General features: G+C 44.3%; 2 protein-coding genes across 27 annotated transcripts in view; both read right to left on the reverse strand.

The window, feature by feature from the left end:
* LOC105499789 (G protein-coupled receptor associated sorting protein 2) overlaps positions 1-13,288 on the reverse strand; it is a 177,618-nt gene that overhangs the window by 135,063 nt on the left and 29,267 nt on the right. The window lies entirely within an intron of this gene.
* Positions 94-7,706, reverse strand: LOC139355274 (G protein-coupled receptor associated sorting protein family member 3). Of its 5 annotated transcripts, none has more exons than XM_071089174.1 (5): positions 7,582-7,670; positions 6,275-6,384; positions 6,026-6,137; positions 5,809-5,905; positions 94-5,031 (listed from the first exon to the last, which is right to left on the reverse strand). In XM_071089174.1, exon 5 carries the CDS (start codon positions 4,732-4,734, stop codon positions 3,091-3,093), a length of 1,644 nt encoding a protein of 547 aa, XP_070945275.1. In that variant the 5' UTR covers positions 4,735-5,031; positions 5,809-5,905; positions 6,026-6,137; positions 6,275-6,384; positions 7,582-7,670; the 3' UTR covers positions 94-3,090. The 5 variants fall into 5 exon arrangements, with proteins under 5 accessions (XP_070945275.1, XP_011770857.1, XP_070945274.1 ...); XM_011772555.3 differs by lacking the exon at positions 7,582-7,670 and adding an exon at positions 7,028-7,274; XM_071089173.1 differs by lacking the exon at positions 6,275-6,384 and having other exon boundaries at positions 7,582-7,703.

Below are 13,288 nucleotides of genomic sequence, written 5' to 3' on the forward strand. Positions count from 1 at the left end.
ATACAACCATATAAAAGAATATATGCAGCTGCTAAAAAGGCATGTTGCATGAAAACTACACAATTTTGCTTAGAGAAATAAAGGAGACTTAAATAAGTGGAGAGAGATTTTATTCATGGGTCAGATGATTCAATATTGTTAGATGTCATTCCAAAGAAATGAAAGCCTATGTCCATAAAAACACTTGTACACAAATGCTCATAGCTGCTTTACTTATACTGGCCAAACTCTGAACAGCCCAAATGTCCATCAACAGGTGAATGGATAAATAAACTGTGGTAAAGCCATATGGTGGAATACTACTTGGCAATAAAAAGCAATGAAATAGTGAGACACATGATATGGATGAATCTCAAATAATTACACTAAGTGAAATAAGCCAGATCCTCTCCCGACCAAAGAGTGCATGCTGTATGAATCCATTTATACACAATTACAGAAAATGAAAACAATTCTATTTTGTCAGAAAGTGACCCATAGTTGCCTGGGTTAGGGGCACAGGGAGAGAGAGGAGGGAGGGATTACAAAGGGGCATTAAGAAGTTTTGGGGGAGGCTGGGCATAGTGGCTCACGCCTGTAATCCTGACACTCAGGGAGACCAAGGTGGGTGGATCACTTGAGACCAGGAGTTCAAGACCAGCCTGGCCAACAGAGCGAAACCCTGCCTCTACTAAAAATACACACACACACACACACAAAATTAGCTGGATGTGGTGGCATGCACCTGTAGTCCCAGCTGCTCAGGAGGCTAAGGTACGAGAATCACCTGAACCTGGGAGGCAGAGGTTGGTGGGCCGAGATTGCACCACTGTACTCCAGCCTCGGTGACAGAGCAAGACTCTGTCTCAAAAAAAAAAAGTAGCTTTGGTGGGTGATGAATATGTTTACAATTTTGATTGTGGTTATGGTTTTATGTGTATATACATTCCAAGATTGATCACACTGTATATACTTTCAACATGCAGCTTAATGTATGGTAATTATATTTCCGTCAAGTTATTAGATTAAAAAGCATGTGACAGATCTACATAACACTAAATTGAAAAGACAACTGTTAAGAGGAAAAGGCAAGTCTCAACACTGTATTCCTAGTTTTGCAAAAGAATGTGTATATTGTATGAGAATATGCAATAAAGGATTACAACACTATATACCAACCGTTAACAGAGAAAAATATTAAGTGATTCAAAAATATGTTGTAGAGGCATATTTATTGACATGCAAAGATGTTTACAGTATACAACTGGGGGGAAGTAAGTTACAAACATTTACAGTACGATCTTGTTTTAGTTTCTTAACTGGCAGAAAATCTCAAAACATATAACTCCATATTTTCACACATAGAAACTTTCACATCAGCTAAGACCAGGGATTATAACTCCCACCATGAGTCTTAGAGAACTCAGCCATAGCCTAAATGTCCTGGGAATGCTTTCTGGTCCATACCAACTTCCAAGAATCACTATCTCGTAGGTTGACACAGCAATCTCTTCTAGCTTTCCTGTTTTGTGTTGTTGAGGCTGCAATTCTGGGTCTAAATTTCTCTAATTAAGTTTATCTTGTAGTGTTAGCTGGTACAAATGCAGAAATGCCCAGGCTTGCCTCCTAGTAAAAGATAAAGCCCCTTGGCCTTTCATATGACACACAGGAGAATAAATCATAAATGGTAAAAAAGAAAAAAAAATTAAGGTATGATTTCGTAAGGAGGAAAAAAGCAATTACCTTTTAAATTCAGGGTATAAAATGATTTCGGCTCTTTGGGAAAGAAAAAATACAAATGGATAGAAAAAGATACAAAGGATACCTAACAAGTTTCCCTTGCTGATGACTCCAAATCTACATCTTACTCAGTGAACAAAGTTTTGGGCTCCTACTATTTTCGACACTGCCAGATAAAATCCATCTATTCACCTCAGAATTTTCTCCTGACCTCCAGCCAGATGTAGCCAAATGTCTAATAGACACATGAATTTGAAGGAATTTAAGAATTGTAACACCTGGCATGGACATGATCTATTGCAAAATTAAACCATTAAAAGCAGTCTCTGAGCTTTGAAGGCCCCCCCACCTCAAAATGCCCTTCAAGGGGACTATAAAGCAGAGTGGTGAGATAGGTTCTGGTGTCAGACAAAACAGCTACGCCACCTGCCTGCTGTGGGAATCTAGGAAAAGGTATTTAATCTCTCTAATTCTCATTGGAGGGTACCCAGAATAATGAGTTCTAATAAAAATACAAGTAACAAGTATTTTCTAATAAAAATGAGTTCTAATAAATAAAAATGAGTTCTAATAAAAATACAAGTAACAAGTATTTTCTAATAAAAATACAAGTTCACTATGAGAATAGGAAAAAAACTTGTAAAATATGGTGCCAACACAGTGTTTGACATAGAATAGGCACTCACAAAATGTTTCCTGCCTTCTCTTTTGTGAGGTAACTTTTATGTAAATGAAACAGCCTAACAATTTAAGAGTTATGAATGTAGTAGCAAAATCAAAATTGAACAAATAATACATTTTGTCTGAGATTCTGAGTCATTTCTGTGTTGTGGAATGAGTATCTCATACAGCTGGAAGAGGAGAAAAATAGTAGTTGATCTTACATTAAATATCCTATAGCAACCCCCGCCTCCTTTATGTAGAGTGCGCACATTCGGCCATGAGTGTGCACGTGTACACACAGAGACACACACACTCACACACACTCTCTCTCTAGGTACTGTTATCTTTGTGTATGTGTATGCCTTACTTCTGTAACTAGATTACAAACTCAAGGATATTTTCTTATTTGACATTTTAAGCCACAGGTGTGTATAAGCAGATACTAATGAAAAAGTTAGCTTACTTAAAATGAACTGGTTCGCTATCTTAAGTAAAATGTTAAAAATATGCCAATCTAGGCAAGATAAAAATCAAACATTTTCAGCCCAAGGTATAATATTCATTTGATACCCCCAAAATAGTCTAGCTCAAACCTAGAGCCTGCCACAGGTGACTTTGTGTTAAAGATGCAGTGTATAATGTATACACTGTAATGTACAGCCTGCTAGAGTTTAGAGATGGCTCAAAACATTCTATCTCTGGCTCATTTTACATTGTTTCAATAATCCCTTTAACTTCCCTGAAAATGGCCATGAGTGTATTATAACTCAAGTGATCAACAACTACAATTGAGCCTTTTCTGATATGCTCCTTTATGTTAATAAATATGGCCACACCACTAACAAGATTGGCTTTTGCCTCTTTCTGGTTAAAGATGAGTTTTAATGCTGCCAATGCCTTCATATTGATCATGTCTCTGGCTGCAGTTGGATTTTCAGACATATTTAAAAGCAGTTTCAAAACAAGATTTCTGGTTTTGCAATTTCCTGAGGACAGCAAATGGAAAAGCTCTGAAAAGTAATTGGCAACAATGTAGTGATGGACAAAATCAGTAGTCAGTTGTCCTAGTATCTTTAATCCAGATTGCTGTCCGGGTGAGTTCAAAGGAAATGACACGGTTTCTTTACACATATGCTTAACATGTAATTCAATTTTGCGTTGTCTTTCATCCCCAGAAGGAGGATTCAGAGTAATTACAGTCTTTTTTCTCATTTCAGGGGAAGGAAAACTGAGCAAGCTTTCAATAAGTGTCACTACACCCACTTCATTAATAAACTCTTGGGCAAACGGGTGAACATTATGGACACCCATTGCAATCCGTGCTATTTTATGAATAAGAGGATCAGTAGTTGACTTAAGTAAGCTAACAAGTTTTTCAAATTCCTCAGAATCCATATAGCATTCCATTTTGCAAGGACAAGCAAATGGCTTAATCCCATTTACCTCCCTGATCCTGATTTGACGTCTAATCTCATCTATGGTCTGGATGCAGGGGTCAGAATCAAAACGACACTCAGGGATAGGCTGTGAGCATGAGCGAGTGTTCCTAGAAGGGCGGCAAGCTGTTGCCCCAGGCAAAGAACAGGCATTTTCTTCAGCTGAAGCCAGAACAATATATGAAGGAGGGCTTGCCTCAGATGGTGCCTGGGATCTAAATCCTAACACTGCTGGAGTTACAGCAGGGGCGTTGGGCCAGATAGTTACCTCAGACCAGTCCTTGGGCCTATTTTTTTCATTAATTTCATACAGGGGCTGAGGCTTAACTATCCTGCTCACGGGTTTAGGATTAGGGTCAAAACTGGTATCATCTCCTTCCCAAAACCAGTTCCCAATAACATTCTCTTCCTCCTCCTCCTCAGCCCCTGACCTGGGTTTGCAATCGGCCCCAGCCGCAGGCTCCAACTCCTCAGCACAGACCTGGGCACCAATTTCAGGTTTATCATTCTTAGTGCTGGAACTATTACCCGCCTCTTCTCCATTCCAGAACCAGGAATTGATAGTGGCCTCTTCCCCAGCCCAGAACCAGGCATCAATACCAGCCTCATTTTTACATGTGGAGCTGGTGGACTCATTCCCGGCCTTGGAACTGAAATCTCCCATGGCTCTGCCCAGAGTCTTAGGCTCTGACAGAGCTCCTTCCTTCACCTCAGCAACAACCTTGTTCTTAGACACTGCCTTCATCTCTGCTACTGCATCTGTCTTAGACCCTGTCTTGGCTTTGGCTTTGGCCCTGGTCTTGGCTACAGGCCTAACAACACCAGTAGCCTCCCTCTCTGCTCCAGCTTTAGCTTGTGTAACAGGCTTTTTTTCAGTTTTGGCCTGGGCTCTTGTCTTATTCTTAGTCCCAGTCATGGTTGAAGCCCAGTTATATGGCCCTGTCCAGTCTTGGCCTTGGTTCTCAATGTGTCCTAGGTCAAAGTCTTAACACTCTTTCACTGGGTAATGGAAAAACTTGGTAGCAAGAGTTAGAGTCAACTGTCAGTTCTGCAGTCACAAAGTTCTCTTTCCAAACATACAGCCTCTGTCAATGATACAGAGGGCAGAGGCACGCTCGGGATGGGGGAGAATGATTGTTCCCAAGTGCAGACCTGCTGAAGGCGATGGTCTTCCAACAATCCAAAGCCACCACAGCCACCAGTGGAGATGGACCTGAGGTTGAAGAAAGAAACTGGCTTTGAGTCTTGTCCAACTGTGCTTCTCTATGCAAACAGCCACACAGAAGGACATAGAGTAGAAATGAATTGTGTAGAAGTGAATTAATAAAAAACTCTGCTACTTCATTTTATACTTTGCACACTGCCACTAATGCTCAACAATGTCCTGCCCAAGCACTGTCATCCTTTTACTCTGCATCAAACAGGAACAAAGATGGCAGGTAAGCTTGCTGAGAGTGAGAAAGGCTAAAGGAGTGCCTAGTCTCTTTGGACCCATGCTAGTAGGTCCACCACTAAAATACATACCACTAGACCTCACAGATGTATTCAGGCAGCACTCACACCAACCTGCACTGATCTAGTGCAATTTTTCCTCCTTCCCTGTTTCCAGTGTTGATATGCCCTATAGTTAACTCATGGGCAGGCCTATGGACAAAAATACAGGTGGGATTGGAATTCTGAGTATTTGGTTGACAGACCTACACTCTAATCTCTAAACCCAATTTCTGCCTTCCCAAATATAGGGCTTTGGTTATATAACACCTCTGGCCTCCTAGTACTCCTCCTGGCTTCTTTTCCCATTTCCTGCCCCAGTATCTACCTCATCAGCATAATCCTGGCTCACCCCACCCCATCACTTGTACACAAATGTGAGGTCAGAAGTGACCAGAAAGCTGGAAGACAGTGGCTCCAAGATATGATCTGGTCTAACCCACTTGGCAACAGCCTCTCCATAACCCCAATCAACAGGGGTGTTCACACATAAACCTACCTTGAATCCAAATGAACAGTTTTTGTTCTCTTTCTTAATTAACTTCCAAGTGAACAGCTACATACAGATCTCTACAGGAACATAGAAAGGAACAGACCTAAGGATAGAAAGGAAGGCAGAGGAAAGAAAACAGAAGAGACTAAGATGATCTAATGCCCATAACAAGGGTTATAACATATGCTTTTGAATATTCAAGGCTATGTTAAATGTCTCCCACCTGTCTGCTCCTCCTCAATGATTCCCTAATCACCCCAAGACCTGCAGCCTGATTACACCTCCTGCCAACTTTGAAGTCAGTCATTTTCCCAACAGAAGTTACACCTCCTTTCCTGAAAAAAAAAAAATATGAGGTGCAGAAATAGGTAGTGGAACATAGGCAATCGTACTTAGGAGGCAGGCAGGGAAGATAATGGAGACTGTTATTTTAATACCATCTGTGCATGTCCCTCCCCTTCCCCATGCATACCTAGATCCTGCTTTATTCACCACCCATGTCAGCCTGCTCATACAGCAGGGGTCCTCAGGAGATGCTATCCTTCCCACCAAAGAGTCCTCTAGCTAGAGAAGAGTCACACCCTACAAAAAGAAGGCGAGCAACTAGCAAAAAAATAACCCCAAGAGACTATGTTAACAATGGTAGAAAAATAGCAGGTTAATGGACAGATTCCCAGAATTCGGATTCTAACACCTCCTTTTTGAGAATCAGAAACTAAGTAAATGAAGTCTCCCAACTCTCATAGCTCCTCAGATATCCACCATCAGAAATGCCATGAATTCTTCTGTGGGACTATTTCTGTACCAAAATGAGACGGTCTGTGAGGAATGGCTGGAGATGGAGTTTTGGTTTCCAGAACCAGAAATTGAAGAAGCAGATTGACTTCAAATGTTCTAAATTGACCCTTCAAAGAGATTTCCCCTCTACTTGGAACCCTTATTCTCACGCATCATTACATTACTTAAAGTGGATCAGCATGTTGAGAAAACAGATCCTGAACAAGAAAGGTGGAAAAATACTACCCTGTTATTTACATGGACTACTGTTGTGAAATTCGACCAAGTCCACACCCTGTCTATTTGTTTGCACAAAACTGCGTGTGGGGATCTAAATATGTAAGGCAATAAAACAGTGTGGTATTAAAAGGCGGATAAACATTTCATTTTAGTGTCTTCATAATCCACCCACTCAAAGTTCCAGTTTTGGAGAACCCACCAGACCTACCCCGCAGACAGGAGACTTTGACAACCACCTGGAGCCTGTGGGAAGGGACAGCACCCAGGAAAAGGGTCCCACAGGCCCCTTTCCGGAATCAGGGCCCGGAGTAGTGAATGCGGCCCACCTCTCGCGGGCTGGGCACAGAGCTGGGACGCTGGCCCCCACCAACCTTCCCAGGCGCCCCCTACAATGGCTCCCGCTCCGCCATTTTCCCGAAGGAGCCTCCCCCACAGCCCCTTCCGGGCATAGACCGTCGAGGGCGGAGCGCCGGCGCCTGCAAAGCTGGTTGGGAAGCTGTCAGAGCGGTTCTCCTCCAGACGAGCTGACGGTGCCTCTCAAGCCAGCCCCTCAGCCCTTGGCCTGGCCTGGCCCGGCCCTCACCGATCACCGCCTCCCATCGCCAGGGGTCTCGGGCACTGCGCACCTCTCTCCGGCGCCCGGCTCCGACCGGATCGTCTCCTCCTTGCCAGGCTGTCAAGGTCGGCGGGGCAGGCTGCCAGCCGGTCCACCCTGGCGGACCACCCCGGCGGACCACCCCAACCTCACGCACCCCCACTTGCCTTCAGCGGCCCAGGGCCCAGGTCGTCGACCTCCCTCTCTTCTCCTCAGCTCTCCTCTGGCGGCTCCTCACTTGGATTCTCACCGCTTTCCCCGCGATCCGAATGGAAAAGACGAGTCCCGCCCCCCACGCCTCTGCACCAAACTGGGTAGGGGCTGCGCAGGATGCGGCAGGAACCACTCGCCGCGAGGGTGTCGGGAAGGGGAGCGGAGGGATACGGCGCGAAAGTGCTCGACGCCCCCTCCCAGGCCACCTTAGTTCCGACCCCGAGGTGGGCGGGACCACGACGAGCCCCAGCCTGGGCCTGCGGGTTGGCACCAGGGTGCCTCAGGAGGCCCCCGCGGACCCTAACGTGGCGACCACCACCACATTTCTGACGTTGCTATAATATATGGGACCGGCGGGCGGCTGGGGGCCCGGGCAGGAGACCGGATCAGGAGGTTGGGAAGAGCTGCGCTGGAGGGATCAGCGGATGGATACCAAACCTCCCCTTAGTGTGTCTGCACCCCTGCCCCAACTCCCCAACCAGGGACTGCTGGGTGTCTGCCCCCTCCCTCTCCCCAGCCCTCTCACCCTCCTTCCTGGATGTTAATGGGAGAGGGGGTGTCAGCACTGCAGTCTGGGAGGGGAGAGGCAATTTCAGACCAGAAAGGCCTGGGCCTCTAGGGTGGTCCTCTTGTGCGTTTATTTCCCAGCTTCGTGGAGCCACTCAGGGGAGGAAGGTACACCTGCTCTTAAGTGAATTCTGGGGCAGGGGGCTCCCATCAAGGCCTCACCACTGCCCCTCTTCTAAAAGAAGGTAGACCTAGACCTCTGACCCTAGGAAACCAACCACTGGTCTGTACAGACTCATTTCTTTCTGCCACACCGGTTTTTGTCATTTCAAATGGTGGCTCACGTTGGCATTGCGCCGTCCCCACAGTTGCCCCCCAAAGAGGGCCTTTCCCTGTCAGGACCCGCAGGAGGTCATAAGAGTCCTCTCTCTTTGATGGCACCACGTAGGGATGGTCTTGGCGCCTCTCCACTGTTCAGTCAGGAGAGGGGACCTCTATTCGCGCACTTCCTCAAGGCAGATCCCAGATCCCAGCTGCGCTCCTCAACTCCTCCTTTTGGCCCAGCCCTGCATCCTGCCTAATGCATGCATGTGCCTTTTTCTTCTGAACATATACCTTTTTTTACTCTCCCAAGTGGTGGGGAGTTTGTTAGACTGGAAGTTGCCTGAATGAAAGTACCGTTTTGGTATTGTTCACCACTGTATTCTCAGCACATTGTAGACGGTATAGTCAGTCAAGGGTTGAAGGAGGTGAGGGGCTACTGAGTCATGATAATTCCATGGTACCTTCTGTGGGTTGCAGATCAATGCTAATTCGTAAGTGTGTCTTTATCTTTGTTACCTGTAACCCCAGGGCTTAGCCCAGAGTATGCCACCCACAGCTGCTCTTGTATGGTTTTTCAGTGTTGGAAGGGAGCAAGAGAGGAAGACAGATTGTGAAGCAACTCCTGAAGCACACACATATTAGAAATAATACCAACACCTACATTTCAAAATATAGAGCACAAAGAGGCAGAAAAATATGATCATTTTTCCTGGTCATTTGTATTCCTTTTGTGGATGCCTCAATCTGACACACCAATATATGTGACTTAGGAGATATTAGTCATACTAAGAGAAACAGGAGTTTCAATTGCATGTCACACTACTTTTTGATGAATCACTTTACGATATGATTCTTAACATTTGTGTGTTCTTATTAGCTTTGTCCTTTAAGCTTAATAGCATTAAAACTTTAACACATTATCTTAAATATGAAGGACATAGGCCTGCAGATTCTGATGTGAGTTTTCTTTCTCCAGTATAATGCTTTAAGTAAATATATGCAAGAATACTAAAATGCATAATTTCTTTTAATAGCAATTAATTGTAAATAATGTAAATGAAACCACCTTTACAAGAAATTATAACAATGAGAAGGCCGGGCGCGGTGGCTCACCCCTGTAATCCCAGCACTTTGGGAGGCCGAGGCGGGCGGATCACAAGGTCAGGAGATCGACACCACGGTGAAACCCCGTCTCTACTAAAAATACAAAAAATTAGCCGGGCGCGGTTGTGGGCCCCTGTAGTCCCAGCTACTCGGGAGGCTGAGGCAGGAGAATGGCGTGAACCCGGGAGGCGGAGCTTGCAGTGAGCCGAGATCGCGCCACTGCACTCCAGCCTGGGCGACAGAGCGAGACTCCGTCTCAAAAAAAAAAAAAAAAAAACAATGAGAAAATTAGGGCAGTGAAGGAGATCTGATCTGGCTAACACCTGTCTTGCCTTTGGCCTTCAAGTTGCCCTTAATTATTCCTGGGCATATAAGCTAACTTTGGGAGACATTTACTTTACAGTTTAAATGATAATAGCCATTCCCCAAAAAGTAACCAACTGTCTTTGTAAAGCTAATAAGAAACCACCAGGCTAGGAGGATGGAGCAGCCTGAGTCCTGCTAAGGTGTAGACATAAAGGATTGACAGCCATTATTCTGAGGTTACAAGATATGCAACTTCCCCAATTATTTCTGCAGATAACATCACTATTGTAGAACCTAAGATTGGCCTTTTGAGGTATCTTTTCAGATTTCTTGCATGTCTGGCTCCACCTTGACCCACCAACTGCTCCTGAGGCCCCATCCAGAAGTGACTCAGCACATAGGAGGACCATTTCCCACACCCCTATGATTGCACCCCCAACCAATCAGCACCAACCACCCATTGCCTACCCACTCCTATGCCCCCAAACTACTTTTGGAAAACCTTAGCCCCCAAATTCTTCAGGAGATTGAGTTAAGACAGGACTCCATCTCCCATTCGGTGTGGCCAGCACCGCATCAATTAAACTCTTTCTTTATCGCAATGCCATGGTCTCCTTGAATTAATTTTGTTTGTGCAGCTGGCAGGAAGAACCCATCACGCGGTTACATAAATGACCATCAATAGTGAAAGCATTAAACTAAGTATGATAAATTTATTTTATAAAGTACTATTCTACCCTACTATGATATCAAAAAGAAATGGCTCTATATATACCAAAATGGAAATAACTCAAAATACAAAGTGAAAATGCAAGTTGTACAATAATACATATGGTTTATGGAAAGTGTGCATTATAAGTATATATCTATTGTGAAAGAAAAATAAATCTCAGGATCCTAAAATCGCTGAGTCAAAGGGAAAAGTCAAGCTGGGAACTGCTTAGGGCAAATCTGCCTCCCATTCTATTCCTAAAAAATATAGTTACTAAGATTAAAAAAAAAAAAAAAAAAAAAAAGCTACATACATCCCTCACCATTTATCCACAAGGAAATTCCTTGTGGACAAAGGACAGACAGACAGCTCAAAGTCACCCCTCTGCTCACTGATATAAATGCATATCTGATTGCCTCCTTTGGAGAGGCTAATCAGAAACTCAAAAGAATGCAACCATTTGTCTCTTATCTACCTTTGACCTGGAAGCCCCCTCCCCTCTTGGAGGTGTCCTGCCTTTCTGGACAGAACCAACGTGCATCTTACATATATTAATTGATGTCTCATTGCCCCGACCACAATGGGCACATGTTGTCAAGACCTCCTGAGGCTGTGTCACAGAAGCATCCCTAACCTTGACAAAATAAACTTCCTCAACTGACTGAGACCTGTCTCAGATATTTGGGGTACATATTTTGGTAACCGCAAAGGGATTCTGAGTGGAGGTGCCCCTGACCTTGAGGAATCTCCTATGGGTGTTTGGTACCAGCTTGAGCTATCTTTATGGCTCAAACCAATAGGACAACTTGCAGAGGCCTGGAAGCCCCCCCCACCCCCCGCCCAGAGAATCCCTGATCTCCCAAAATTTGATCAAGAACTAAAGTTTAGTTTGCTGTACAACTCCTTTATTTTTTTGGAGTTTTACTTGCTTCCAACAAGGAAGGCAGGGTCTGCAAAATATCTCAAGTACTGATCTTAGGTTTTTCAACAGTGATGTTATTCCCAGGAGCAATTTGGGGATGTTCAGACTCGCAGCTGGAGGCTGTATGGCCCCTAAACCATAATTTTTAATCTTGTAGCTAATTTGTTAGGCCTACGAAGGCAGACTGGTCCCCAGGCAGGAAGGTATCCCACACCCCGACCCCGACTGGGAAAGGGCTATTAACCAATTTTGTTTCAGAGTTAAACTATAAACTAAATTCCTTCCCAAGGTTAGTTTGGCCTAAACCCAGGAATGAACAAGGACAGCTTAAAGTTTAGAAGCAAGATGGAGTTGGTTAGGTCTGATCTCTTTCACTGTCATAATTTCATCAGCTATAATTTTTGCAAAGGTGGTTTCATTAGCACACTGAGATGGACAAGAATGATGAGGGCAATAGCAAGCATGCCTTCATTTATTCCTTCTCCAATGCCCTTTCTTTCTATAAATTTCTGACCTATATTATTTTACCTTTTCCCTGAAGAACTTCTTTTTAACATCTCCTGCAGGGCACGTCTGCTGGTGATGAATATCCTCAGTTCCTGTTTGTCTGAGAAATTATTTCTCCTTCATGTTTAAGGATAATTTTACTGATCACAGAGGTCTAAGTTGGTAGTATTTCTTTCAATATTTTAAATATTATAGCCCACTCTCTACTTGCATGATTTCTGCACTGTAATTCTTATCCTTGTTCCTCTATAGGTAAGGGATTTCGGGGTTTTGTTTGTTTGTTTGTTTTTTCAGTATTTTCTCTTTGTCTTTCTTCAGTTTGGATATGATATGCCTATGTTACAGGTAGTTAGACAGGCATGATTGGGGCAGAAGAGGGCTCTACCCTCACACCACTAGGACTGTCAGAAGATGATTTAGCAATTATCGCATTGCCTCTCTAAAATGGAAAAATTGGCAGTTGGTGCTATGGAGAGGCCATTTCCTAATGGCCCACACCTATTGCACTAAAGTGTTAACTGAATGCAGGCACGAGGGTGAAACAACTTCCCAGGCATATGCATTAAGAGACAAAATAGCAGAGTATGACCTTCTGGGAGCACTCCACTGGAAAAGGAAAGAAAGCCTCAGATGGGCATGCATACAACTTTCTAAATACACTGTGCATGCTCACTTCCTAAGGGTAAGGAGGGCACCTCGCATGCGGGCAGCCCACACCAATGGAAGCATCACGGGAAAGGGGCCAGCCTATAAAGTCCTAGGATCAAGATTAAACAGTGCACTTGTCCTTCAAGTCGCCCGCTTGGGTCTCTTTCAAGCATGCTTTCCTTTCTTTACTGTTCTAAAGTCTTTTAAAATAAACTTCCACTCTTGCTCGGAAACTTGCCTTGGTCTCTTTTTCTGCCTTATGCCCCTCAGTCAAATTCTTTCTTCTGAGGAGGCAAGAATTGAGGGTGCTGCAGACCCATACAGATTCACCAATGGTAACTCGGACACTTGTCACCCTTAACATATTAGGTACCATGAGACTCGGTTATTTGCCACCGGTAACATATTGGCCATGTGACTCAGATGTTAAGAGATATCTATGCCTTGCCTTCTTTGGTTGGAGGCATCTGACCCCTGTGTGTAGTCCCTTGTCCTTTCTCTTCCCTTCTTTCTTCCCTTTTTTCTTCCCTTCTTTCTTTCCTTTTTTCTTCCCTTCTTTCTTTCCATGTGACTCAGATGTTAAGAGATATCTATGCCTTGCCTTCTTTGGTTGGAGGCATCCAACCCCCGT

Source organism: Macaca nemestrina, chromosome X (assembly GCF_043159975.1).
Source record: "Macaca nemestrina isolate mMacNem1 chromosome X, mMacNem.hap1, whole genome shotgun sequence".
Taxonomy (NCBI): Eukaryota; Metazoa; Chordata; class Mammalia; order Primates; family Cercopithecidae; genus Macaca; species Macaca nemestrina.

Excerpts from the sequence above, each read along its gene's own strand:
- LOC139355274 (XM_011772558.3), bottom strand. The coding sequence starts at position 4,734 with ATGACTGGGACTAAGAATAAGACAAGAGCCCAGGCCAAAACTGAAAAA.